Below are 26,704 nucleotides of genomic sequence, written 5' to 3'. Positions count from 1 at the left end.
GAACCATGTAATCAATTTGAATCAAATTTGTTACAGTTGTAGTCAGAGGTGCACCTGGATCTAAAGGCCGTTGGAGGCCCCCGTCCCCGACTGCAAGTTAACCATAATCTCACTACACACAAACACCATGACACATGCAGTACTTTTAACACATGGGTTCTTGCGAGCACAAACAGCAACTGAATTCACAAGAATGTAAGGATATAAAACAGGTATATTTATGCAGATATGCATTAGCACAAACATTTCAACATGCAACTTAACATATTTGCATTCTACATATTTCTTTCCCCACCCCCACCCCCTGTCTCTAAAGCAGAGATCATGCTCGGCTGCCTGGCAAGGTTCACAGTCATGCTCAGCCACCTGGTGCACTGTGGGCCAGCAGTACAGCAACCACACCACCCAGGGCAGGCTAAAGAGCATTTGGATGGGGGGGCAGGAATGTGTGGAGGCCTTGGACTTCTGCCCCAAAGTCCAAGGGTAAGAGTGCCTCTGGTTGTAGTGAGTGATACACAGGGACACCTCAGTGGTGGAGTTCGTAATGATGTAATCCACTCCAGTTCATGGCAGACTCATGAACATTTGAGGCACAATTGGGCCAAACCGTGGACTGCCTAACTGAGTTTAACCAAATTTACTATAGGTGTAGGGACATATACGAATGGCTGAAGGACATAGTTTGTGATAATGTCATCCACCTTGATTCAAGATGGTGGATGCATGAATGTTTGAGGCACAAGTGGGCTAACTTGTGGTCTCTCTAACCGATTTGAACCAAATTTGGTACAGTTGTAATGAGTGACACCCAGGGACACCTCAACTGCGTGGTTTGTGATGATATCATCAACCTACCCCATATGCTGTTTATTGCTTCTTTTGTAAAACATGCAAGACCTTGCTCTTCTGTGGATTAAGTCTAAAATTATGGAAACTGGCAACCCAGAAAAAGCATTTCCAACTCACTAAGTTAACTGAGGTAAAAATTAATGAAGAAACTTAGAAGGTTTGAACATAATCACACTTATTTATTTGAAAATATTTATACCCCACCACTTCAGTACATGCTTTTTTTATTATTAATTTGGTTTCTGTCAGTTTTGTTTTTTTAACTGCACTTGATTGGGAAAAACACCCACAATAAAATTGTTCTGTAAACCACCTAGAGAGATATATGTTTTTGGTGGTATACAAATGAGAAAAATAAATAAATAACTATTAACTAAAATGCATGCTAATCTAAGCGAATGGGTGTCTGACACTGTTTATGCAAGTCTTTAGTTTTTATGATGTAACAAGGCAAATTCTGAGTCTTTTACATGTGATATTACACTAAGGAGTACAAGAAATCATGAGCAATTATTTGATTGTTTGATATCACTGAATCTGCGACAAAATCATGTATATGGTTAGTGAGTGACCCCAGTCTATTGAGGGATTTATGGGCCCCAGAGAAGCAAATGTAATGCCCCCACCTGGACATTTTCTCATCCAGTGTAAGATACCCCTTATAACAACTGCAGCTTCCTCCTCTCCAAGGTAGCCAGTGCCATTGCTCCAATGCTCTTCTTACCCCATGTATGGTCTATCAATGGCTACTAATCTCGATGGCTATCGGCTACAGGGATGTGCAGCACGTTCCGAGCTTGGAATGTTCTGCCTCGAAATGGGCCATTGTGAGTGTTCTGACCCAACACAGAACACCCTCTAAATGAAGGGCCGTTCTGTCAGAACAACTGGCTCAACCGGTTAAGCCAGTTGTTCTGACAGAATGGCTGTTCATTTGAAGGTCATTCTGTTTCGGGTCAGAACGTTTGCAATGGCCTGTTTCGAGGCAGAGCGTTCCGAGCTTGGAATGTTCTGCACATCCCTAGTAGGCTACCTCCAGGACCAGAGGCAGGATGCCTCTGAGTTCCAGTTTCAGGGTAGCAACAGCAGGAGAGAGGGCATGCCTTCATCTCTTGTCTGTGGGCTTCCCAGAGGCATCTAGTGGGCCACTGTGGGAAACAGGATGCTGGACTGGATAGGCTTTGGGGTGGGCCTGATCAGCAGGGCTGTTCTTACGTTTTTATGTAAGATTATGCAGGGGAAGAACACATAGGAGAAGCAAGAGCTGCCTTATCTGATCTCTTGCTGCATTTGGGAAACGTACTGCTTACAGTCCAGCGTGGATCTGCAGCCTTGCAAGTGTAGCCTAATCATTCTAACAGGTCATTTCTGGCTGCTCAGGAAGAAGTTACAGCTAAACTAATTCAGTTATGTATTCTTTATTTTTCTTTGTAAACCGTTTTGTGAACTTTGGATGAAGAGCAGTATATAAATATTCGTAATAGTAGTTAGCAATTGCCTCCTTGAGCTGGGGGCGGGGAGGGGAGTCTCCTGTGTTTGTAAGCTAACTTATTAAAGGATTTTCCTACATATAAGAGTGCTAAAGGATGAAGCAGGGAGATGCCATGGAGATGCCATTGTGATGCTTCTTGCTATCTCCACTCACTGCTAGACACAGCTGCTAACAGTGCTTTCAGTCTCTGAAAGATTTTGCAGAAGGTCGGACAATGGGACTCTAAGGAACATGCGGTAATTAGGCTAAGTTCTAACTGGGCCCTGGTCCATGTCATCTTCGCAAGTGTATGTAAACTTAAGACAATTCAAGGACTATGTATCTTATTCTTTCTGTTATATTTGCCACTACAAACTTTGTAAATGATGGAAACAGGAGACAGGAGTATGCAACAAAGGATCTTCATTTAAACAGTGTGTCGCTCTGGCTGTCTGATCCTGTGCACACTTAGATGTGCCACTGAAATCCATGGGCTGAGCGTGCGGGCATGCGGAACTGTGCAATTGTAGCCCACTATGATATCTAACACATCTATTGATCTCTGTATCTTTTCCTTATTTGGCATTCCCCCAAATTGCTTCCCCAACTCCAGCTAGTCACAGGAGAATTCTCTGGTACCAATGATCAATCATGACCATCACCGTTTCTAAAATGCTTCTGATTATTTCATGGTTTCCATTCCCATGACATCCCCCCACCGCCCCCCACAGACACAGAGGCTATGTCAGTGCTCTTCATTGCAAAGTCCAGGAGCCAGCAAGGGCTCCCACCAACCCAAAGTTCAGGTCCCGGGTGAATTGTTGATTAGGCCTATGCAAAGCTTTGGCCAAACCCGAATACAACAAGCTGCCCATCCACCCGCCTGGCACTGTGCAGAGGTAGCTGTTCCCAACATGCAGTGCTGTGTTTTTCCTAGTGCTGCCCCCTCCTTTCAATGAAATCCCCCTCCCCTTTGCCCCGTGCGGAGGGGAGTTTGTCCCAGCCCAGCTCCGCACAAGGCCCAAGAAGCGGCCTGATTGGCCGTTTTAGAGTTGGGGGCGTGGTTTTGGCCGTAATTGGCTGATCCACGCCCTAATCTTTCAGTTTGGCTTGGAGCGCTGGGAAGTGTAGCCCCTCACAGCACTTTCCCTAGAGCTCTGTGGCTAATGCACGACAGAGTTCAGTTTATGTTAAAGGGCTCAGTGCAGTGGGAAATGGCTCTTTCACTGAAGGCCATTTTTGTTCGTTTGTTTAAAAAACCCGGGCTGTGGAATTGGATGAGATCATGAAAACTTCTCTGTACTTAAAAGAAGCTGCCCTTGATCTGAATAGGGACTGCAGTGTGGGGAAGGGAGGTTTTAACCCTTTGGTCATGGCCCTGCTATGGTCCCGGTCCCGGTCCTGCTCCTATGGCTGCTATTTGCCCTGGAAGGTAAGCTTGCATTGGCACCAATGCCTCCCAAGGCAAATAGCCATGAAATGCAGTTGCAGCACCGGGTGTGTGTGTGTGTGTGTGTGGAATTGAGAGGTGGGTGGGAAACAGAAGGGGCAAAGTGCATTTATGGGTGAGTGAACCATGTCCAACATATTACATTTCTGAAACAGAAATGCGGGCAGTGAGGGTTCAAACCACTTTTTTTTGGGGGGGGGGGTTTGTCTCTGCCCCACTCTGGAGCCGCCCGTGATGAAATGCCTTATCTGGATTGGGGCCATGGTGGGGGGTCAAAGGGTTAAAGTTACCCTCCCCCTATGCTGTGGTTGTGATCTAGACTGGGGTCTCCTACATTTGCTGTTTAGTACAGAAAAGTTAAATAACCAGGGCAATACTTATTTAATGTGTAGTTTATAGACCTGAATTACACAGTCAGTCAAAAGAGGGAAGCCAGGAGCTAGTGTTACATGGTATAACACTAAGCTAGCTGGGACGAGAATAGGGTAGTCTAGTCTAGAGGCCAATCTTCCGAAGGGAATAGGGTAGTCCAGTCTAGGCTCTAATATTTGTTTCAAAATATAACAGTCTACTTTGAAATGCTGAAAAATAATGAGAAGAATACATAAGAAGAGAGTGTGCCAATGAATTTCCCAGGTGTTTAGACCATATAGTTACTTAAAGCATTAAAAAATGCTTCTAGTAACCAATTATAAGTTTATGTGATTGATCAGGACTTTTAAACTCACCCTTGTACTTTATATTCTTAAAGTTGTTGTGGTTTCCTGATCTGATTCTAATCAATGATATTATATAGAACTGGACTAAGATAGACATTGCACTCCACTGTAGAGTCCCAGTCAATGGCAACCGTTCAGTTATAATGGAAAAAAGTAAGGGTGGATTCCACAGGGATTGGGGCTATACCTACACTTTGCCCTTGATCACTAAGCCATTAAAAATCAAGACTACTGATTTCCAACATGGAAAAGTGGCATATAACTAAACTAAAGCAAACGAGGTGTTCTAGAAACAGAAAAAAGTCCATGACGGCAATTTTACCATTTTATTTTACAGGGAAGAAGAGGATGGTGATGTCTCTCACATTCCTATCGTCCGTGAGGTTAGCTGCACTTGTTATACTTTGTAATTTCTTTCTCTCAAACTGGATTGCTGGGTTGGCTATAGTCCTCTGTGTCTTTACTAGATGTGTAGAAAATAGACTTTAGGTTAAGCAGTGGTATTGAACTGGCCAGGGGCATAGCAAGGTTGGAGTGGGCCCAGAGACGAGATTTTAAAATGCCCCCCACCTTACTGAAGCTCAGCTCATGAAGTAAAGAAATCTTAAATGAGGCTGAATAGTGGTAACAAAAAGCATATTTATATATGCTTCATTAAAGTACTAGGAGACCTGGGACTGAGCACCAATACTGCTTGGTATTTCAAGGACATTTTCCTGAAATGAGGGACTTGGAATGGACAATAGGAAGTACTTTTCCACACAGAGCATAATTAATCTTTGCAATTTGCTGTCACAAGGTGTGGTGACAGCCACTAGCCTAGATGGCTTTTAAAAAGGATTAAATAAATTTGTAGAGGACAAGTCAATCAATGGCTGCTGGTCAACATGCTACTTCCAGGTTGAGTGGCAGGATGCCTCTGGTTGCTAGGTGCAGGAGAGGAGTGATGGGTGGGTGAGGGGTATTGCCTTCATCTCCCGCTTTTGGGCATCCCAGATGCATCTTGTTGCTATTGTGGGAAACAGGAGGTGGATACGATAGGCCTTGGTCTTATCCAGCAGGGCCCTTCTTATGATCTTCTCAGACTTACGCTGACTGACTAGCCCTGTGTCAACATAAAGGACATGCTGGGGCTGCTGCACAACTGGAAACAATGAAATTAGCATCCAGGGGTGGAACCACCATTGAGCAGATGAGTTCAAAGAACCTGGGCCATGGCCACTCAGGGGCTGCACCTGGTGCCCCAGCCACACCCCCTGCGTCTGACATCAGATGCAGGGGGCATGGCTTTGCTCCCAAATGGGGCCATGCGGCCAAGTTTGGGTGTGTGGCGGGGGGGGGGCCGTCGGCGGGAGGAACATCAGCTGGCTTCCTCTGCCAGTGGTAGCACTGCTTGACTGCTCAGAAGTGGTTGTAAGTTTGTGCTACGCCTTTGGGGCTGCCTTTCAAGTTGCGCAACAACCTTGGTGGGTCTCTAATGTTGATGCAAAGCTGCCCGTCATATTGGCAAATACATTAATAATTACATATACTGTAATAAAATCATTACAAATTCTGTGTTCCAAAATAATCCAGATTTGCTTTGCTATTTTCTTTGTTATTTAGATTGAATTATTTGTTAATAAATATATCTGAGAGAACTTTGGTTTTTTAGTGCTCTTGAGGAAGGCTCTTGTTGAAACCAGACACATGTGGATATTTCCAATAAACCTACGAATCTGAATGTATTTATAGAGCGGGTGTTGGATTGGGTCCACTCCCTTGGATTTGGTCCAACTCTCTGGGTTCCCCTACTATTGAAGGTCAATAAGTAAAAGGAGGCAAAGCCTCAAATAGGTGCTCATCTTTTGACCTTCAATAGCAGGGAGCCCAGAGATTTCAATGGTGTGAGTGGGTCAGGGTACAAATCCCATTTTTGGATACATTCAGATTTAAAATCATCATCAACAACAAACCCAGTACATTTTAAAGAGAATTATTATTGTTACTATTTCATACCTCACAATAACCAGAAATAGAGCTGCACTTGAGGAATATTAACCTGTGGCCTGAAATTTCTCTTCTCTAAATAGTATCCTTCTGTGATGTCAAAAACACAATTCCTTTTGTAGATCCCCAGCGAGATTCTTCAGAAACACAACAAAACACTGCAAAAGACCCTGCTTCTGCAAAAAGAAGCTGAACATGGCCGGGTTACTGCAGAACTGATTGCTAAGAGGCAAGAGTTTAAAGAGCAGATGGAAGCACTGGCCCGACGAAGAGGAGAACTTACCCAAAAAGAACAGAATGTAAGCATTACTTTGCATCTGTAAGTCCCTGCCTTCTCTGAGCAGAACGTGTAAAGCAGGAGGGTTCCATTCATCCATGGAGTCCCATTCTTTATTGGTGAGTACATGTGATGTGCGCATTAAGTTTTCTGTCTCCTTTGGTCAGAACAGGGCTGAAGCTCTTAAATTTGACATATATCTTAAAGATTGTGAACTGAAGAAGAAGCGTGCAATCAAGAAATTCCAGACTGAACAAAAAGTTACTGAAATAAAGAAGAGGGAGATACAGAATTTGAAAGAAGAGCTTAAAAAACTCAAAATTAGGTATGCTACTGGCACCGTTAAGACTATTGGAGGCTTCTGATGTACATATTTGGGCATGTTATTTACAAAGAGCATCCAGATGCTCAGTCTGGAGGTCATGTAAGAAGAAGTTATCTCGGGATCATTGACTGACATCCAGATTAACACTCCATGTATGCACCACGGCAACGAATAATAATAATAATAATAATAATAATAATAATAATATTTATGTACCACTTTTCAACAAAAGTTCCCAAAGCAGTTTACATACATAAAAATAAAGATGGATCCCTGTCCCCAATGGGCTCGCAATCTAAAAAAGAAACATAAGATAGACACCAGCAACAGCCACTGGAATGATGCTGTGCTGGGGCTGGATTGGGCCAGTTGCTCTCCCTCTGCTGAAAAAAGAGAATCACGACTTTAAAAATGTGTCTCTTTGCTAAGGTAACAGAGGAAGGAGGAGTTATAGTTAGCACTGTAAAGGAGGAGCAATTTCCACAGATCTCTCCTTGTCACTGAAGCCCACTGTACATGTCAGGAGCTGAGATGTGGGCAGTGGTCACTAGGAGGCACAAGTCTGGGGCCAGAACTGGGAGAGAGGGTTCAAAGTACCCGGGGGGGCCCTGAGCTTCTGAGGACCCCCCCCCCCAGCTCTACCCCCTCCCTATTCTCTTCATTATCTTCCTCACTCCTAGGGGCCGCCATGGAGGGGGGCGAACATGGGCCCCCTCTCCCCTAGCTACACCCCTGCTAGAAGTCTGCTGCAATATTGTAGGGGTGTGCACGGAACCGCCAAACTGCGGTCCGGCACTGGGGTGGGGGGTTGCTTTAAGAGCGGGGGCAGGGTTTACTTACCCCTCCCGCCGCTTTCCTGCTCTGGTGCCCGTAATTTTAGTACTAATTGGGGTGGCAGGATACCTCCCTGCCGCCCCTTCCCCCCTTTCGCTATGAAAAGCTCCCAGGAGTCCTCTGCGCGCCCGCACATTGTGTACGCGCTTCACGTTTCTGTGACGTGTGCGCACGCACAGAGGACTCCTGGGAGCTTTTCATAGCGAAAGGGGGGAAGGGGCGGCAGGGAGGTATCCTGCCGCCCCAATTACTACTAAAATTACGGGCGCCAGAGCAGGAAAGCGTCAGAAGGGGTAAGTAAACCTTCCCCCTGCTCTTAAAGCAACCCCACCCCACCCAAACCGAACCGCCCAGGTCCAGACCGGTCTGGAGGTCTTTAGAATGGCCTCCAGACTGGTCCGGGCACATCCCTACAATATTGCAGGCTGCCACAAGGGGCAGCAAGAGGCAAGGCCTCAGGGTAGGCAAAGCATGACAGAGCCTCCCAAAATATGTCCCTGAGGGTTGCTCTCCTCTTTTGTAGTGTGCCTGCAGTGTTACTCTGGATGTCAACCAGTAAAGCACTCTTTGTGGAGCTGGCTTCACTATCTCGGTGTGACTTTGTCGAGTGCTGAATCAGGACCAAACTAGACACAACTTTTATCATATCATTGGCCTGGGCACACTTGCTTTCTGTTCTGCAAATAGCATGGGTGGGGATGACCTGGATTGGAACCCTGAGAGGGGGGCTTTTACCCCACTCCCCTACCATATTGGTAGATTCACAGGCTTTATAATAACTTGCCACTGGATGCTATATACATTCTAAATAATTCATATATATTTCTTCAGGCAAGAAACACTGCATAAGAAGGTTGCAAAATACAAACGATATGAAGATTTCTTACAGAAAATTGTCAGCACATGTCCTGTCAGTGAGTGCAATTACTTGGTTTCCTTTTAGATCCCAATTCCTTGGCAAATATGTTTTCTACTCTGCCTTTCAAGTCATAAAAGGGCCCACAAACCATCATGAATTGGTTGTGAAGAACTGTTTAAACAGTTGTACAAAAATCTAATAATAAAGCAGGCATAAAACAAAGCAAAGATTTGGAGAGAGAGCAACTAAAGGTATCAGGCTGAATATAGCAATCACTAATAATTATGTGTTCACAACCAGAACTGGCCCACTAGAGGTAAAGGCTACGTGCCGCCCCGCCCCCCCTCACTGGGCCCACCACCTTACCCAGAACTAGCACTGATGGTGCCCCACCCTCTTTGCTGTCTCCACCCTCACTTTGGAATAAAAAGGAAAACTGATACTTTTGCATTCAGAGAAACAGTGTGACAATCAAGAGAGTCCAACTATAATACTATACTCATGTTATACTTCCCAAAGTCATCCGTATTTCGAAAAAGCACAACATATTTAATAAAGTGCATTTAACACAGTGTACAAAATCGTAAACTATCAATCAGCGGATCATGAGATTAAATTTTCCGAATAAATACAATCCATAAAAATAATTATTTAAAATTTTAAGTCCATTTTGCAAGTGGAGATGGAGTTTCTCTAAAATGCAGCCTCAGATTATGGAAGGTTCTCAAAAGGAGATAGTTCACTGGTTCATCCCAGGCACGGCCTCTCTTCCCCTGGCACTGGTCTCACCTTCTACTGTACTCTGCAGAAGTAGAGTGGCAGGCCATGCCACTTCTTTCAGCTTCAGCATCCTGCTTGCCTCTCTTCGTGGTCACTGGACACTCTTTCTCTCTTGCTATCACTTCGGCACCAGTTTTACCAGAGCATGCCAGAAAGCTAGACTGGTGCAAGAGGAAGAGGGTCAGTGTGGGGGCTGGTAAGTGGGTCTGACGAGGAGGGTGGGGCGATATCAGTGCCAGCTGCAGGTGGGATCCAAGGCTGGTGAGGGGGGGGAAACACACAGGGAGGATAGTGGGGCATTGCAGAAGCACTTCTTTGGCATCATGGATGTAGTGCAAGAATCCATCATTAATGGTAGAACATGTATTTCATGAGTATAGGGTCATTCAGGGGCGTATCTAGGGTGGGGCAGGCAGGGCACGTGCCCCAGGCGCCACTTGAAGGGGGGTGCAATTTTTTAAAATGAACATTAAAAAAAAAAAGGCTGCCAAAACCAAAATGGCCACTGCGCATGCTCAAATGGCCTCTGTGAGGCCATGGGCCACACCAGGCCTCACAGAGGCCATTTGAGCATGTGCGGTGGCCATTTTATTTTTGGTGGCCATTTTTTAAAAAAAAAACACACATTATTTTTAAAAATGGCCACCGAACATGCTCCAATGGTCCCCCTGAGGCCCTAGGCCTTGCTAGGCTTTGCAGAGGCCATTTGAGCATGCATGGAGGCCTCCAAAATGGCCACCACACCGATCTTAGTAGGCCCGAACAGGCCCAAAAATCAGCCCGGGTCAGGCTGCAGCAGTGAATTAAGAGGCTAGTGGGGGTATGGGGGTCCTTTGAAGCCCCCCACCAGGGCCTTTAGGAAGCCCCCGAAGGGGCTACAGGTAATTTTTTTAATTTAATATAAGTCACTGTACACATATTCAGATTGCACTATGTACAGAGGGCTTGTGAATACTGAGTTGAAGCTTATGAGCTAGGACTGTATTCATTTGCTCTTACTTTGCTTCTTGTGATGTTAAATGGGATGTCTTAATAATATGGCTATTAATGGTGAGTTTGTCTTTGAATCAGTGTGAAATCCTTAGTATGAAGGCCCACTGGGAGTTTCTTGCTCTTTTTCTCTCATTTTAACTGTCTTTCTGAAATACTAGAATATATTCCAAGCAGTGACACAGTTTACTCTGCATATCCTTTAATTATTTTCAGAGTATCTGGGAAAGGCAAATTCTCCATTTATTTTTGAAACTTATATAATAGTGATGCTACAATGCATAGTAGAGAATTAGAGAGGCACTTCTGTTTAGTTTTCCAAGTACACCTCCACATAATATTTGGGTATTTCATGAGCCTCTGCATACTGAAATTGGTAGTTTCCCAGCATTTTTTGGTCTGGCTACATTCACTGCTAAATAGTTTTTGAAATATTAAAAGATTAATGAGCTTGATTTGTATTTTTGAGCTGATATTATGGTAAAGTTATCTGAAAGATGGGTGTCAGATGTTTGGCCAGGGGGCGCAATTTCAGTGCTTGCCTTAGGTGCTATTTTCCCTAGATGCGCCTCTGGGGCCGTTCCTTGTAAAAGAGTATGACAACAACAAAAATATTTATATATCGCTTTTCAACAAAAGTTTCCAAAGCAGAAAAGTAATAAATAAATAAATGTAAGTAATTTATAAATTTATTTATTAATAAATTTATTAATTATTGAGTGATATGTATTAATAAATTTATTTATTTATTTATCTATTTATTTATTTATTTATTTATTTATTTAGAACTAAATAAATAAATAAAGATGGCTCCTCAAAAGGCTCACAATCTAAAAAGAAACATAAGACAGATGCCAGCAACAGCCACTGGAGGTACTGTGGTGGGGTTGGATAGGGCCATATCGTAGCTTCAGTTGATCTGGAGACGTGCCAGACACCCATCACTTTGGCTGTCAAAAGCTAACTTGAAAGGTGATGCTTTGGCTTGTGGTCTGGGGCAGAGAGCCACTCCTTGCTCTGCAGGAACCCTGACCCACACCCAGTGAGCCTCTCTTGCACCCATGTGCCCTTTGTGCTTGAAGTGCAGCGTGTGCTTTTTCCTGATTATAACTCCTGAGTATTTTAAAAGGACACTAAGCAAATTCAACATGTGCATTCCCTTCACACTTGAAGGACAATGAAAGTGGCTCAAGCGTATATCAGCTACGACATGGATTACAGGAGCTGAATGCAAGGTGAACATATGGACAGAGGAAGCCGTTTTATACCAAGTCAGACCATAGAGCCATTTAACTCAGTATTGTCTACAGTGACTGGCAGCAGTTCTCCAAGCAATCAGGCAGGATTCTCTTCCAGCCCTACCTGGGAGTTATTAACACATGGCTTCACGCTTTGGGGTAAATGTTGAGCGAAGTCACTTTGAACTACACTCGCAACATTGAGGGAAGCAGCCCCTCCCCTCTGCTCTCGGGTTTTGTTTTGAAACAAGTTCACATGGCATGTCTCTGTGTTTTTCTTCTAGCCAATGGGGGGCTGGGCAGAGAGAGAGCTTCCTAAAGAGCCCTCTGCATTCCTAACGAGAACTTCCCTTGTATCATGCTAATGATTCTATGTCAGCGCCTTTCCGTTTGCTCTGGCATTTTCAGAAAAAGTAGCTTAAAACCAGCATTTTAAACATCTGGAAATATGTTGAGATAAGCTAGAATTTGCATCACAAAGCCCGATTTGTGTGTGGAGTGGGTCCCAGAATCTTGAAGGGACTTTGGGGTAAGTTTAGCTGATGTGTGAGCGCACACACTCTCCTCTGGATTAGATTCGGGGTTGAAGCCCTGTGTGTAAAGCCTCCTGGAGATGCCAGGGATTGAACCTGGGAACTTCTGCATGTAAAGCAAATGCTCTGCCACTGAACTATAGCCTCATCCCAGGCTGAAGCATATTCAATGCAGATCTGATATGTGTTTTCCATGTGCAATTTATCGTTCCGGTATCCCATTGCAGACTCCCTGGAATTTGATGCAGACTCTGTGGTTGGAACCCTCATGAAACGGCATCAGACGCTGCTGACCACAAACCAGACCCTGACAGCAAATTTGTCCTTCCTGCTGAATAACCTTCAGGAAAGCCAACGTGAAGTGGGGATCTTACAGGAGGAACATGACACTGCGAAAATTGTAATGTTACCCAAGCGTGTCCTTTTATGAAGCTTCATTCAAGACTGTTCATTTACGTCACAGGCCTGATTGCATAGGGCACAGAGCACCCTAGAGCTCCCTGGGAACCTTAGATGAAGTCACAGTTCTTCTGATGAAAAGGATGTAGTCATATCAACAGCACACAACAAATATGCTGTGATGACAACTATGATTGTCTTCTTAGAGTGTAGATCTGTGCCCCATAGGATTCAGTCGACAATATTGCCAGTAATGCCAAAACAACAGTAATGCCAAACACCACTAAAAGCCCATGGCTTTGGATTGGGGAGAGGGGAGTGTCAGTGGAAGGGCTTTCAAAAAGGGGGCTGTAACTTCTACCTCTGCCTTCTCATTGTGAACTACTAGGAACATAGGAAGTTCCCTTATACCAAGTCAGACTATCTGTCTAGCTCAGTTACAGTACCCCTGCTAACTGAGCAAGGAGACACCTTTTAAAGTGGCGATTCTCTTCTGTTTAGGAGGGGGAGAGCAATTGGCCCTCTCCAACCCCAGCACAGCATCCCTCTAGAGCAGGCCTGCACAACATAAGGCCCAGGGACTTTTGTGCTGGTCCCAGGGGTTCTGCAGTGCCAGAGGTGAGGTGCAAAATGCTGTCTCGCCCCATGGCCCTGGTGGGGGCCAGCTCCCTCTCAAAATTAAGCTTTGAATGTGCATGAGGGGCCGGGAGGAGGAAAGGTTGCTAGCAGCCTTCTCTTCTCTCCTCATGCTGTGGTGAACTGATAATTGCTTTCCTCATTATTTTTAATGAGTAATGAATAATTGCTTTCATTTATATTTAATAATTAATTTTAATGTAATCATTAATGTGCTGAACATTTGCCTGGGCCCACATACACCAAATCATGGTTGGTTCTGGCCCACCGGAGTATTTGAGTTGTGCACCTCTGCTCTAGAAGCTGTTGCTAGTATCTGCCTTATGTTTCTTTTTAGACTGTGAGCCCTTTGGGTACAGGGGACCATCTTATTTATATACTAGTATTTTTCAGCCCGTTATAATAACGGGCGCTAGATTTTTTCCCCCTTTAGTCCTTCTTCCTCCGCCCCCCCACCTGATAAAGGGCCAAATTGGCCCAAACAACTGCCGCTGCCGCCCACCCGCCCGCCCGCCCTCCCAGCTGCCCGAGTCCTCCTCACCCCCGTCTTCGGCCCGCGTCAGTCAGGCGATCAAGGTCCATAATCTGAGAAGGAGAGAGGAGCTCGCAAACAGAGCTCCTCTCTCTGCAAAGCCTCTGCCCGAACTGGCGCTTTGGGCGCAAAGGACGCTTGTTGCGTCCTCTGTGCCTAAAGCGCCAGTTCGGGCAGAGGCTTTGCAGAGAGAGGAGCTCTGTTTGCGAGCTCCTCTCTCCTTCTCAGATTATGGTCCTTGATCGCCCGACTGACGCGGGCCGAAGACGGGCCGAAGACGGGGGTGAGGAGGACTCGGGCAGCTGGGAGGGCGGGCGGGCGGGCGGTCGGCGGTGGCGGCAATTGTTTGGGCTGATTTGGCCCTTAATCAGGTGGGGGGGGCGGCGGCGGTGACTGGTGGCAGCAAGTTAGAGAGCAACTACTCTCACAACCCTCCCGGTTCCCCCGCTGCCAGCTCAGCCCTCCCAGTTCCCCCGCTGCTGCTTCACTTTTTCCTGGTCCCCCTGCCGCTTAAAAACATGGCCGCCCATGTCTGGACGGCCGTATCTTTCACGGTCGTTCTGGGCATGCGCTCCGCGCATGCCCAGAACGGCCGAGAAAGACACAGGCCAAAGACAGGCATGGGATCACGCTGAAGGGTTTTATTATAGAGGATTATTTATTTTTCAATGTAAACCGCTTTGAGAAATTTGGCTGACGAGCGTTATATAAATATTTGTATTTGTAGTAGTAGTAGTAGTAGTATTGTCTACACTGACTGTCAGTGTAACAGCATGACTGGCGTCTGCTCCTCCTCCTCCTCCTCCTCCTATTATTTATTTATTTGTTTATTTATTTATTTGATTCCTATACCGCCCTTCCAAAAATGGCTCAGGTCGGTTTACAGAGAAATACATAAATAAATAAGATGGATCCCTGTCCCCAAAGGGCTCACAATCTAAAAAGAAACATCAGACAGACACCAGCAACAGTCACTGGAGGTACAGTGCTGGGGGTGGATAGGGCCAGTTACTCTCCCCCTGCTAAATAAAGAGAATCACCACATTAAAAGGTGCCTCTTTGCCAAGTTAGCAGGGGTTTACCTTCAGGTACCCTTCACTATTCGGCAGAGTGAAGGGTACCATTAAAGCAGAGCTGCATAACTTTGGCCCTCCTGAGCACTTTCCAGATTACACGCTGTTCAGTAATGAAATTTTTCCGCTTGGCAGGATCGTTTTGAAAACATAAATAGCTTCCACAACCCTCCTACAATAGGAAAATACAACTGCTTTTTCTTTTTTGCGATGCACATGCAACGTTGTAGGACTAAAATGCAAATATAAAATCTGAAAGAAGGCATTGGAAATGTGAACAGCACCTTGCTGACAGTGCAGGGACTGTGATGTTGAAACACAGGCAGTGCGGAAGCACACTTAACGGACATGTAGTGACACTGTTGTAGTGTGTAATCTGGAAAGCATCCTGCAGGTGTTAGCCTACAGCTCCCATCATCCCTGACTGTTGGTCATGTGGCTGAGGATTATGGGAGCTGTAGTCCAAAAATAGCTGGGAAGCTGAACGTGTGCAGCCCAAAGATAAAGGATAGTAGCTAGTCCTGGGGTTCTCCAACTTGGGTCCGACTTTGGACTGCAGCTCCCATCACCCACAGCCACAATGGCTGGCAGATATGCAGCCTTGGGGGGAATTCCAACTTTTTAAATTTTTAACACATTTACATACTGCCAAAATTAGAAGCTCTAGGCAGTTTCCACAGGTTTGACTTCCACATTTTTTTTAAAAGGCCCATTCATTTCCCTTAGGGCTGACCTCTCCTGCTAACATTTTTCTTTCTTTCTCCTGGCTTATGTATGTTGCCCTGAACATCAAGTAGGTAGAGGTAAAGTGTGCCATCGAGTCAGTGTCGACTCCTGGCGACCACAGAGCCCTGTGATTTTCTTTTGGAAGAACACAGGAGGGGTTTACCATTGCCTCCTCCCATGCTGTATGAGATGATGCCTTTCAGCATTTTCCTATATCACTGCTGCCCGATATAGATGTTCCCCATAGTCTGTGAAACATACCAGCGGGGATTCGATCCGGCAACCTTATGCTTGCTGGGCAAGTCATTTCCCCACTGTGCTATTAGGTGGCTGGGCCAACATCAAGTAAAGGTAAAGCGTGCCATCAAGTCAGTGTCGACTCCTGGTGACCACAGAGCCCTGTAGTTTTCTTTTTGGTAGAATATCGCTGCCAAAAAAAGGTGTTTCCCATATTCTGGGAAACACACCAGCGGGGATTCGAACCAACAGCCTCCTGCTCGCTAGTCAGGTTGCTTCCCTGCTGCACCATTAGGTGGCCCCTAAAATGTGATGTCGAGTCAGTGTCGACTCCTGGTGACCACAGAGCCCTGTGGTTGTCTTTGGTAGAATACAGGAGGGGTTTACCATTGCCTCCTCCCATGCAGTGTGAGATGATGCCTTTCAGCATCCTCCTATATCGCTGCTGCCCAATATAGGTGCTTCCCATAGTCTGGGAAACATACCAGCAGGGATTCGAACTGGCAACCTCATGCTTGCTAGGCAAGTCATTTCCCCACTGCACCATTAGGTGGCTAACATCAAGATGTCCAGTATTATTCTCTTAAGACCATGCTTATAAAGTGTTTGTGTTTATATGGGTGGGGGAATCACACACACATAAAGGTTAGGTTTTCTCAGTGCACCCCCACCCCCATTTCCTATTTTTATTATTCCATTTAGATGCTGATTAGCAAAATTTCTGAGCTTCAGACCAAATGCCACACATTACAAGAGAAAAATGCCCAGTTGGAACAATACGTTAGCCATAACAAGAGTATCGTAAGAAATCAGGTAGGTTTCCGTCAGCTCTTTCCTCTCCTCATTTCTTCTAGCGGAGTTGCAATCAAAGTGGAGTGAGGAAAAAGGACATGCTTTCTTCTTCAAGGTGTGACCTTAGTCTTTTTGATTACGGGAAGATATTTTATGCTAAATATTCTTTTCATTAGTCAAGGACAAAAGCAGAGAGTAGTTTACTGCACTGCTGGCTGGCTGCCATAATACTTTAAGTTATGTTTCTGTCCTGTCCTTTCTGCATAAAGCTCAGAGAAGGTAACAAGGTTCTCCTGCTCCCATTTCTACCTCACAACAACCCTCTGAGGTAGGGTAGGGTGAGAGATCGTTACTGGTCCAGAGACACCCAAATGAGTTTATCACTTGGTAGGGACTTGAATTCTAGTCTCCCCGTTCCTAGTCCTCTACACCACACTGGCTCTCAACAGTACACAGCTCTCATCCTTTTATCAAAGATTTTCAATCATGTTGGGTGAAAATGCTTAAAATAAATGAAAGAAAGATAGATAGACAGTTAGACAGATAGATAGATGTCGTATCGTCAAAGAAGCCAACTCCAATGGTCTTCTTTGAATGTGTATTCAAAATGAAGAGGACAACCTCAAAACAGTGGTGCACCAGCTGGTAACCTCCAGGCTCGACTACTGCAATGCGCTCTACATGGGGCTGCCTTTGTACGTAGTTCAGAAACTTCAGTTAGTTCAAAATGCGGCAGCCAGATTGGTCTCTGGGGCAACTCGGAGAGACCATATTATGCCTGTTTTGAAACAGTTGCACTGGCTGCCGAGATGTTTCTGGGCAAAATACAAAGTGCTGGTTATTATCTTTAAAGCCCTGAACGGCTTAGGCCCAGGTTACCTTAGAGAGCACCTTGTTCTGTATGTTCCCCACCGCACGCTAAAGTCATTGGAGGAGGTCTGTCTCCAGTTACCACCGGTACGTCGGGTGGCAATTCAGAGGCGGGCCTTCTCTGTAGCTGCTCCTGGGTTGTGGAATGCGCTCCCTGCAGAAATCCCTAATTTGAACTCTTTATTGGCTTTAGGAGAGCCCTTAAAACCTATCTGTTTGGCCTGGCCTTCCAGGGTTTTTAAACTGTTGTAAAGGGTTTTAATGTACCTGGTTTTTCAGGGTTTTTAAACTGTTTTTATTGTTTAACTGTCATTTTATGGTATTTTAAAATATTTGTTTTAATTGTTGATTGATTTTAACTGTTTTTTGTTTTATTTGGAAACCGCCCTGAGCCATTCTGGAAGGGCGGTATAGAAATTGAATGAATGAATGAATGAATGAATGAATAAAATACATATATTTATTTTAAGCATTTATTTATTGCTTAAATGCTTATTTATTTTAAGCATTTTTTGCCAACAAGGCTTCCAGAGCAGCTTACATAAATAAAAACAGTAACAATCAATCAATTAAAGTACATTTATAGACCACCAATTATTAGCTCTCAAGGCACTTTACAAACAGATATACTGTAAACAATAGCAATTAAAACAATTAAAATCAATCAATAGCAATTAAAACAATACAAGATAAAGTTGGCCTTTACATATCTATTTAAAGAATCTGTGATAATGATGGTTTGCCTAGAAGGCTTCATGCTCCCCTGCTCATAGGACAGCTGGTTCATTTGGTTTGAAGGGCCTGATCCAGCTACTTATTTGTACTTTTGCAGAGACAAGAGCAAAGCAGGATGCTGTTAGCCATCTCTGCCATGGCAGAGCAGTGCTACATGCAGCATTATGGCCCTTTGGAGAAAATGACATTGTTATCTAAGCTGGACATGATCCAAGTAAGTAAAACTTAGGGGAGGGGTTGTAACTCAGTGGCAGAGCATCTGCTTTGCATGCAAAAGGTGCCAGGATCAGTTCTTGGCATCTCCCGGTAGGGCTGGAAAAATCCCTTGCCTAAAACTTTAGATAGCCGCTGCCAGACAGTACTGAGCTAGATGGACCAATGATCTCACTCAATAGAAGGCGGCTTCCTATGTTCCTAAAACTGTTGGTGCTCCTGAAATCAAAGTTGCCCAAAGTGGAAAGCAACATAAGAACAGCCCTGCTGGATCAGGTCCAAGGCCCAGCTAGTCTGGCATCCTGTTTCACACAGTGGCCCACCAGCTGCCTCTGAAAAGCCCACAGGCAAGAAATGAAGGCATGCCCTCTCTCCTGCTGTTGCTTCCCTGCAACTGATTTTCAGAGGCAACTTGCCTCCTAGGCTGGAGGTGGCCTATAGCCCTCAGAATGGTAGCCACTGATAGACCTCTCCTCCATGCATTTATCTAAACTCCTCTTAAAGCCACCCAGGCTGCTGGCAGTCACCACATCCTGTGGCAGAGAATTCCACAAGTTGATTATGCATTGTGTGAAAAAGAATTTCCTATTGTACTTCCTACATATTATAGTACTTCCCATGTATTATAAAAAACTTAAACCTGAGTGGCTCAAACATGCAGGGCATATCAGCGTCTGTATGGATGAGCAAATTCCCTCAGTTCCACTTCATTATTATTCTGCCATCCGTTGGGTCTACTCTGTGTGAATTCCACATTCCAGAATGTCAGTAACAGATTATGCACATGCGCCCTGACAGTAATAATAATATTAAAAAATCAAGTCTCCTACCATTTGTGCTCCTTTGCAAAAATGGGGAAGGGAAGGAAAAAGAAAACACTAGTCTCCACAGTGGTGCCCATGCCATGGTGTGACTGGAAGCCATTTTCCCAGCTCCTCCCTCTCTGCAGCTGCCAGAGCCCCCCCCAAAAGGCATGCCATAGGGTCAAGGGACCCATAGCAGCAGTATCAGATGCAGTGGAGTGGGTGGCAAATGGACTGTCTGGAACCAGGTGGAGACAGCTTCTGCAAGCAGATGTCACTCATGGATGGTGTCTAGTTTCTAGGTGTCTCCGCCCTCCCCATGTAGCCCCTGCATGACATCTTACGTGGTTACTGAAGGTCCCTCAGTGCTTGGAAATGCCTTGGGGAGCAGGGGTGGGGGCCTATAGCAGCTGCAGTGAGCATGAGGAGCAGAGAAAATGGCTTTCTTGAAAAGGCGCCCTCAGGGCTGCTGATGCAGGCCAGACAATGCCGGATCAGATGAACCTTTGGTGTGATTATGTAAGCCGTTCTTGATTTCTTTGGCTCCAGCAGCTCTGAAACTCAGCACTGTTCACACAGTTGATCTCCAGGAAACTATTAAGAAACCTTTCTCTTTCTATGATCAGGAGTTCATTTTGGAAAAAATGCAGATCAAACAAGAAACAATGCTGTCTGACGAACTTGCAGTGCCATGCTCTAGTCTCAAGGAACCATCCCCAAAGCAAAAAAAAGTGACGATAAGCATGGAGAAGCTATAAAGCAAAGTCCTTCCAAGAAGGATGGCATAAGACACACCTCTACAATACCATATATTTGGGGATACAACATTGCACCGAGAGATGGTATGTTGCACGTGCACATTAGCAAAAGTGGATGCCCATACATCACCCCAAAAGGAAAAATAAAGTCTTTCATGCTGAATTTTGGCAAGTGTGGTATGATCTTGCAAGCTTTTTGCTCCTTTTTGATGCACACATATTCTCTTACTACACAACGGTATGTCAGCCTAGTAACATTGCATGCATGCAAGTTGCATACTATTAATATCAAATATTAAATGGATTTCATTCTTAACGTGACTGCAGTTTTGAAAGAAGTGGAATGTCAACTCCATTAGTTCTACTTCGGAATCCTTGTTGTAGGAGGTGTTGTTAAGAAGCCCACATCAAAACATCCTCCCCATTTCTGCTACCATCTTCATCAGTGGTGGAAGTGGGGAGGGCAATTTCAGCAGCAATGGCCCCTCCCTCAAAAGCTCTGTGGAAATTTTAGCGGGTGGGGGGCTTACTCAGAGCAGCCTTATTGGCCATTTTAAAGCTGAAAAAGCAATTTCGATAACAGCAGCAGAATGGCTTGTCATGCTGTGGGTGCCATTTTTTCCTTCCCAGAATGCACTGGGGAAGAATACAGATCTAAAGCTGGGGCATTTAAAATTGTTAATTTATTACTGCTAATTAAGTCAATGTCTACCTAGCACCTTCTTTAAAAAACAAACTCATGACACCTTATTTACACATTAAAGTAGAATAATGATGGTACATAATTTTTTAATGCCACCATCTTTGTGATAACTCTTAGGGATAGAGCAGCTGGAGAGGTGTTGATTTGTCCACTGTCCATGGTCAGCTGCTGAGCTCAGTGGCTGAGCAGATCTATGAAACCACAGAAACAAGGAAAACACTAAAGACAATAAATAAAAGCAAATGTAGTGCTACTGGCTGACCACCAATTAAAAAACAGGGCAAAGTGGCAACCAAAGCTAAGCAAATAGGTCAAGACACAAAGATAAAGGAGGGGTGGTTGAATAGGGCAGCTCCCCCTATCTTGTGCTTCTGGCCAGCACATGTTATTGTCTCCCTTTCATAATTTGAGGACCAGAAACAAGGGGTTGGTTGTGGGTAGGTTCAGATGACCTGCTGCCAGTAAGTAGGAGGGTAGCGGTGATTCCCAACAAGTGTGTGTTCCTACTGCTTGGCAAGACGTCTGCCACTTTCCATGTCATTGGAACCATGGAGAACATCAGGTCCCCGCTGCCTTCTGACATTCGCTACCCAGATGTTGATTACAAAGGTCAGGAAGCCGAAGGAGACCCAGGACGAACCCCAGCCCAATAAATGAATATACAATCTTCCAAGATATTTAAACTTTAAAATGATATTAATAGTCAATATCCATTTCACGAAATCTTGCTGTTCGGAACTGCAAGAGGTTTTAGTTACGTGTTTCCCTATTTTTTCATAAGCATGGTTTGAACAATTTCTGATATGTGGCTATGTATATGGATAAGATTTTATGAAAATGATAGTTACTATTGATATTTTAAAGTTAGAAATATTGAAAGATTACAAATGTTGGAAGTGTGGACATTCTGAAGGCACTTTTTTGCATATGTGGTGGACCTGTGGGAAGGCTAAGGCCTATTGGGATATGATATATAATGAGCTAAAGAAAATATTTAAAATGACATTTCCTAAGAAACCAGAATCCTTCCTGCTTGGAATAACACAAGGAGTAATTTCTACAAATAATTTAACATTCTTCATGTATGCTTCCACGGCAGCTAGAATAATATATGCACAGAAATGGAAGAGTAATGAACTGCCTTCAAAAGAAGACTGGCTGATAAAAATTTTGGAATATGCGGTGATGGCAAAACTTACAACACTGATAAGAGACCAAAATTTAGAATGTTTCAAAGAAGATTGGAAACAATTTTTGTTGTATTTAAAAAACTGTTTTCCAACTATGGATCTTACAGCAGGTTTTGAAATTTAGAAAAAAAATGCAGGTTGGGTAGATTAACTGCGTTTGTAAGGGTCTAAATTTATGTTTTGAATTACTATTATAGAAAGGGTAAATTTTATAGTTGATGCTTCATGAAGAGAGAAGTGCGGGAAGTCCATTTTTGTTTATTTTGTTTGTTATGAATGAATATTATTATTGTTAAAATTAATAAAAACTGAATTTGGGGGGAAAAAAGAAATATTGAAAGATTGAACAGTAATGTATTGGCATGGGATTCATCTTGGGTTGTCAGCATTAGGTGAGGATCCTATATTTTCCCCTTGTGGTTCATTTGGCAGAAGGAGACCCAACTTTCTCCACCTGACATTGGTGAGTTCAAGCAACATGGAAAGCGATGGAAGTCCTGGCGAGCAGTGAGAGCATGCGCTTGCCAGGAACTTCTGCTTCCTTCCTGCTTATATGCTGCGGGTTGTCTGAACCCACCCTGTGCATCACTCTTGTTTTCCTGTCTCTGTGCTTTCGTTCGGGCACAGCTGATCTTTTCAGTTGACTTTTTCCCATGCTGGAGGGCCACTCACCTCCACTGCACACTACAAGTAATTCGTGATGCCAGTCATCCAGGCAGAGGCTTGTACACACGAGGACCAGATTTATCATATTTTTGACTGTCTGTAAAGTGTGGTTAAAAATCTTTTTATTGTTTTGGCGTCCCATGTTGTTTTGTTGACACACCACATATTTTATGTATGTTTTATTTTAATTTATCTTAGTTGCTATAATTCTGTGGGAAAAGACAGGGTATAAATTTTTAAATAAAAATATATAAATAAAATATATGGGCCTCCACACAGAGGACCTGTGGTACACAATCACATAGGGATGAGAGATCCATCCCTTTTTATTCTGCTAGTTCTTTCTACCCTATACTTTATTCTTCCTGAGTTTCAGTGTAACTAGAAAGGTTTCTAAAATTAATTGCAAAATTGGAGCATGTGCAGTTTGCCACAGTTTTGAGTTCCTTCAGCTCATGTGCTTCTCCCCATCCCCGCTGCATTAAAGGTAAAGTGTGCCGTTGAGTCGATTTTGACTCCTGGCTCCCACAGAGCCCTGTGGTTTTCTTTGGTAGAATACAGGAGGGGTTTAACATTGCCTCCTCCTGTGCAGTATGAGATGATGCCTTTCAGCATCTTCCTATATCGCTGCCCAATATAGGTGTTTCCCATTGTCTGGGGAACATACCAGTGGGGATTCGAACCAGCAACCTTCTGCTTGTTAGTCAAGCATTCCCCCACTGCCTGCTACATTACCAAGCATTAATACTGCTCTCCCTGCCAAAGTAGTTCTGATATGACCCATGGGTATGATTACACCAATGTTCTTTTCTTTTGTTGTGTTTTACTGATATGCTTCCGTAAAATACCACACAAAAGAATCATGATACAACCAGATGTACAAACACAAGAATTCATATGCATGCATTGGTTTACACTACACACATTTGTCACAAGAGTCCATGTGCTTTGATTAAACGTTTACCAATGTGCACATGTGCATCCTGGGGATGGGGCTATAACTCAGTGGTAGAGCCAGAGGCATATCTAGGGAAAATAGCGCCTAGGGCAAGCACTGAAATTGCGCCCCCTGTCCAAGCATCTGACACCCTTCTTTCAGATAACTTTACCATAATATCAGCTGAAAAATACAAGTCAGGCTCATTAATCTTTTAATATTTCAAAAATTAGCAGTGGACTTAGCAGTGGACTTAGCCAGATCAAAAAATGCTGGAAAACTACAAATTTCAGTATGCTGGGGCTCATGAAATACCCAAATACTATGTGGAGGTGTACTTGGAAAACTAAACAGAAGTGCCTGTCTAATTCTCTACTATGCATTGTAGCAGCACTATTACATAAGTTTTAAAAATCAATGGAGAATTTGACTTTTCCCAGATACTCTGAAAATAATTAAAGGATATGCAGAGTAAACTGTGTCACTGCTTGGAATATATTCTAGTCATTCAGAAAGACAGTTAAAATGAGAGAAAAAGAGCAAGAAACTCCCAGTGGGCCTTAATATTAAGGATTTCACACTGATTCAAAGACAAACTCACCATTAATAGCCATATTAGCAAGACATCACATTTAACTCACTTATCACAAGAAGCAAAGTAAGAGCAAATGAATACAATCCTAGCTCATAAGCTTCAGCTCAGTATTCACAAGCCCTGATTCTCTGTACATAGTGCCAATCTGAATATGTGTACAGTGTCTTATATTATATTAATTTTTTAAAAAAATTTTTAACCTGTAGCCCCTTTGGGGGGCTTCCTAAAGTTTGAGGGTTTTTTTTTTTTTTTTTTTGCAAAGGTTCCCCCTCACCCTGTAGGCTTCTAGGGCCTCACAGGTACGATTTGAGCATGTGCAGTGGCCAATTTTAAAAATAATCTTTTTTTTAAAAAAAAAGGCCACTGAAAACAAAATGGCCACCGTGCATGCTCAGATGGCATCTGCAAGGCCTGGAATGACCTAGGGCCTCACAGAGGCCATTTGAGCATTCACGGTGGCCATTTTGTTTTCAGCAGCCATTTTTTTTTAATTTTACAAAATGGCGCCCCCCTTCAAGTGGCGCCCGAGGCACGTGCCCTGCCTGCCCCACCCTAGATACGCCCCTGGGTAGAGCATCTCCTTTGCATGCTACAAGCCACAGTTTCAGTCCCTGGCATCTCCAGGGACTGAAGAGTGACTGTACTGGATAGGATGGTTGGATTCAGTGTCGGGCTTCTCTTTATATTGACTTCAAGAATTCCGTTATCAACACTACTCTAAGGTTCTTCTTTTTTGTCTGTATATCTGCACTACTCCACACATTCCTGATGTTCTGCAGATTGCGAGGTTTGGCCATATTTCTGGGTTTCCCCCCTCTCCCCCATTTGAGTCTAATTTTAACAATTACATTGATGAGCTCATTTGTTTTCCAACTGTGATTGTGAAGTGACATTTAAGTGGATTTGTTGTATAAAACTGCTAATGTTTTCCAACTATTTGTCTTACCCTTATAAAATAAATGATGCAACCTTAATTGCTCTGCTTTTCAAAGTTAATTTATAAAAGAAGGGCAGTGTCCATGCCTCGGCGGGGGCGGGGGAGGGCTATGAAACAGTATCTTAGTCATCCCACAAATATTGTTTTGATAACGTTTTGGCCAACAGTGATCAATATTATTTATTTACACATTGTTGCTAACAAAAGAAAAGGTTTTTTTCTGTATATATTTTTTGTGTTGCCATGGGAGCAATATGGGTGTATAATGCATGCAGGTATTGAGTTATATTACTGTGTACTAGCCTTTAGTAGCCCATGTTATAGGATTAACCGAAGGTGTGCAAATGTGTAAGCCGAAACCTTCTAGTCTGAATGATAATGCATGTGTCATTGACTGATTGGATGTGCCTTGTTCTGTGACCAACCAACAAGTCCTATGAAAGGAGTTCTGTTTAGTTTGGATTCCTGGGATTACTGCTTTGAGATGGAAGCTTTCCAGAGCACACTTCTGTAGTTTGAGAAAAGCCACAAATCTCACCCAATGACCATCTTTCCACATTCATACCCTTCAAGAATTTATTTCCTGTGATTCTGATCTCCACTCTGAACTACAAGCCTCCTGCAAGCCCAGCCTCCAAGTGTGAGTGATCTGTGTGTCTTGGGAGTAAAACAAAGCTTCTGAAATCACAAATCAGAGGCACACCTAGGTAATTTTGGAGCCTGGACCTAAAGGCCTTTGGAGGCCTCCCCCTTGCTGGAGCCCCCCCCCCCACTTCGAATTAAGCATCACTCCCCCCCACCACACACACATACACACACCATGACACATGCAGTATTTTTAATCCATGGGTTCCTGAGGGCACAAACAGCAACTGAAGTCACAATCTATTATATTAATTCTCGTAGACGTGCCTCTGTGGGGATGCGTCCCGGCAACACAGCGGATTGGCTGGGCAGCGGAGGCACTGGATTGGCTGGGCAGCGGTTGGCCTTGTAGGGAAGTGGCCGCTTAGGGAGGAAAGGAAAAGAAGGAAAGCAGGCAAGCGGAGAGGAGAACTGAACGGACTGGGGCAGAAGGGAGGGGGGAAGCTGCGGGGAGAGAAAGCGGTGGAGCCTGGCTGGGCAGAGACAAACGGCTGGCCGCTTCGGAAGATGCTCGCTAGAGGGAGGGCCATGAAGGAAGGAGCCGGCTGAACGCTTGGCAGCCCGAGTCCAACACTGGGGACTGGAGGAAGGAGGAGGCAGCAACGGCCAGCGGGGAAAACACAAGCAGGCTAAAAAGTGAGGGCGGGGGGAGCATGAATGAGAGAACAAAAAAGAGAGAAAGAAAGAGGGGAAAACGGAGGAGGGAGCAAGCTGGGGCAGAAGGCTTGGGGGGGAGGGGACTGGGGTAGAAGGCTTGGGGGGAGGGGACTGGGGTAGAAGGCTTGGGGAAGGGGACCGGGGCAGAAGATGGGGGGAGTGTATTGCGGAGGCAAGCAGCGGAGGCAAGCAGCCCCGCCCTGCCCGCGGAAGCCATGCGGCAGTGGCGGGCCCACCCCACCCGCGGAAGCCAGGCGGCGGTGGGCCCGCACCGCCCACAGAAGCC

The 26,704-nt window shown here is 44.5% G+C and overlaps 1 protein-coding gene and 1 long non-coding RNA gene across 6 annotated transcripts in view; one reads left to right on the top strand and one right to left on the bottom strand.

Moving 5' to 3' along the window:
• CCDC197 (coiled-coil domain containing 197) overlaps positions 1-20,268 on the top strand; it is a 35,606-nt gene extending 15,338 nt beyond the window's left edge. For 3 of the 5 annotated variants that reach the window (XM_053259151.1, XM_053259157.1, XM_053259145.1), the window contains 8 exons: positions 4,827-4,872; positions 6,601-6,777; positions 6,923-7,080; positions 8,746-8,828; positions 12,542-12,714; positions 16,620-16,730; positions 18,412-18,528; positions 19,957-20,268. In XM_053259151.1, the coding sequence (XP_053115126.1) occupies positions 4,827-4,872; positions 6,601-6,777; positions 6,923-7,080; positions 8,746-8,828; positions 12,542-12,714; positions 16,620-16,730; positions 18,412-18,528; positions 19,957-20,088 (997 nt within the window). In that variant the 3' untranslated portion in view covers positions 20,089-20,268. Of the gene's footprint in view, positions 1-2,530; positions 2,629-4,826; positions 4,873-6,600; positions 6,778-6,922; positions 7,081-8,745; positions 8,829-12,541; positions 12,715-16,619; positions 16,731-18,411; positions 18,529-19,956 lie in introns of those variants that run through there. The other 2 variants (XM_053259159.1, XM_053259166.1) reach the window with 2 other exon arrangements.
• LOC128328924 (uncharacterized) overlaps positions 6,605-26,704 on the bottom strand; it is a 35,084-nt gene continuing 14,984 nt past the window's right edge. The window contains exons 2-3 of the long non-coding RNA XR_008309450.1: positions 9,563-9,714; positions 6,605-7,019 (exon numbers count right to left, since the gene is read on the bottom strand). This is a non-coding gene — a long non-coding RNA (uncharacterized LOC128328924). The remainder of the gene's footprint in view (positions 7,020-9,562; positions 9,715-26,704) is intronic.

The sequence above is a fragment of the Hemicordylus capensis genome, chromosome 1, assembly GCF_027244095.1.
Source record: "Hemicordylus capensis ecotype Gifberg chromosome 1, rHemCap1.1.pri, whole genome shotgun sequence".
NCBI lineage: Eukaryota > Metazoa > Chordata > Lepidosauria > Squamata > Cordylidae > Hemicordylus > Hemicordylus capensis.
Note: the sequence above shows the minus strand (reverse complement) of the source record. Positions and strands in the feature narration are given on the sequence as shown.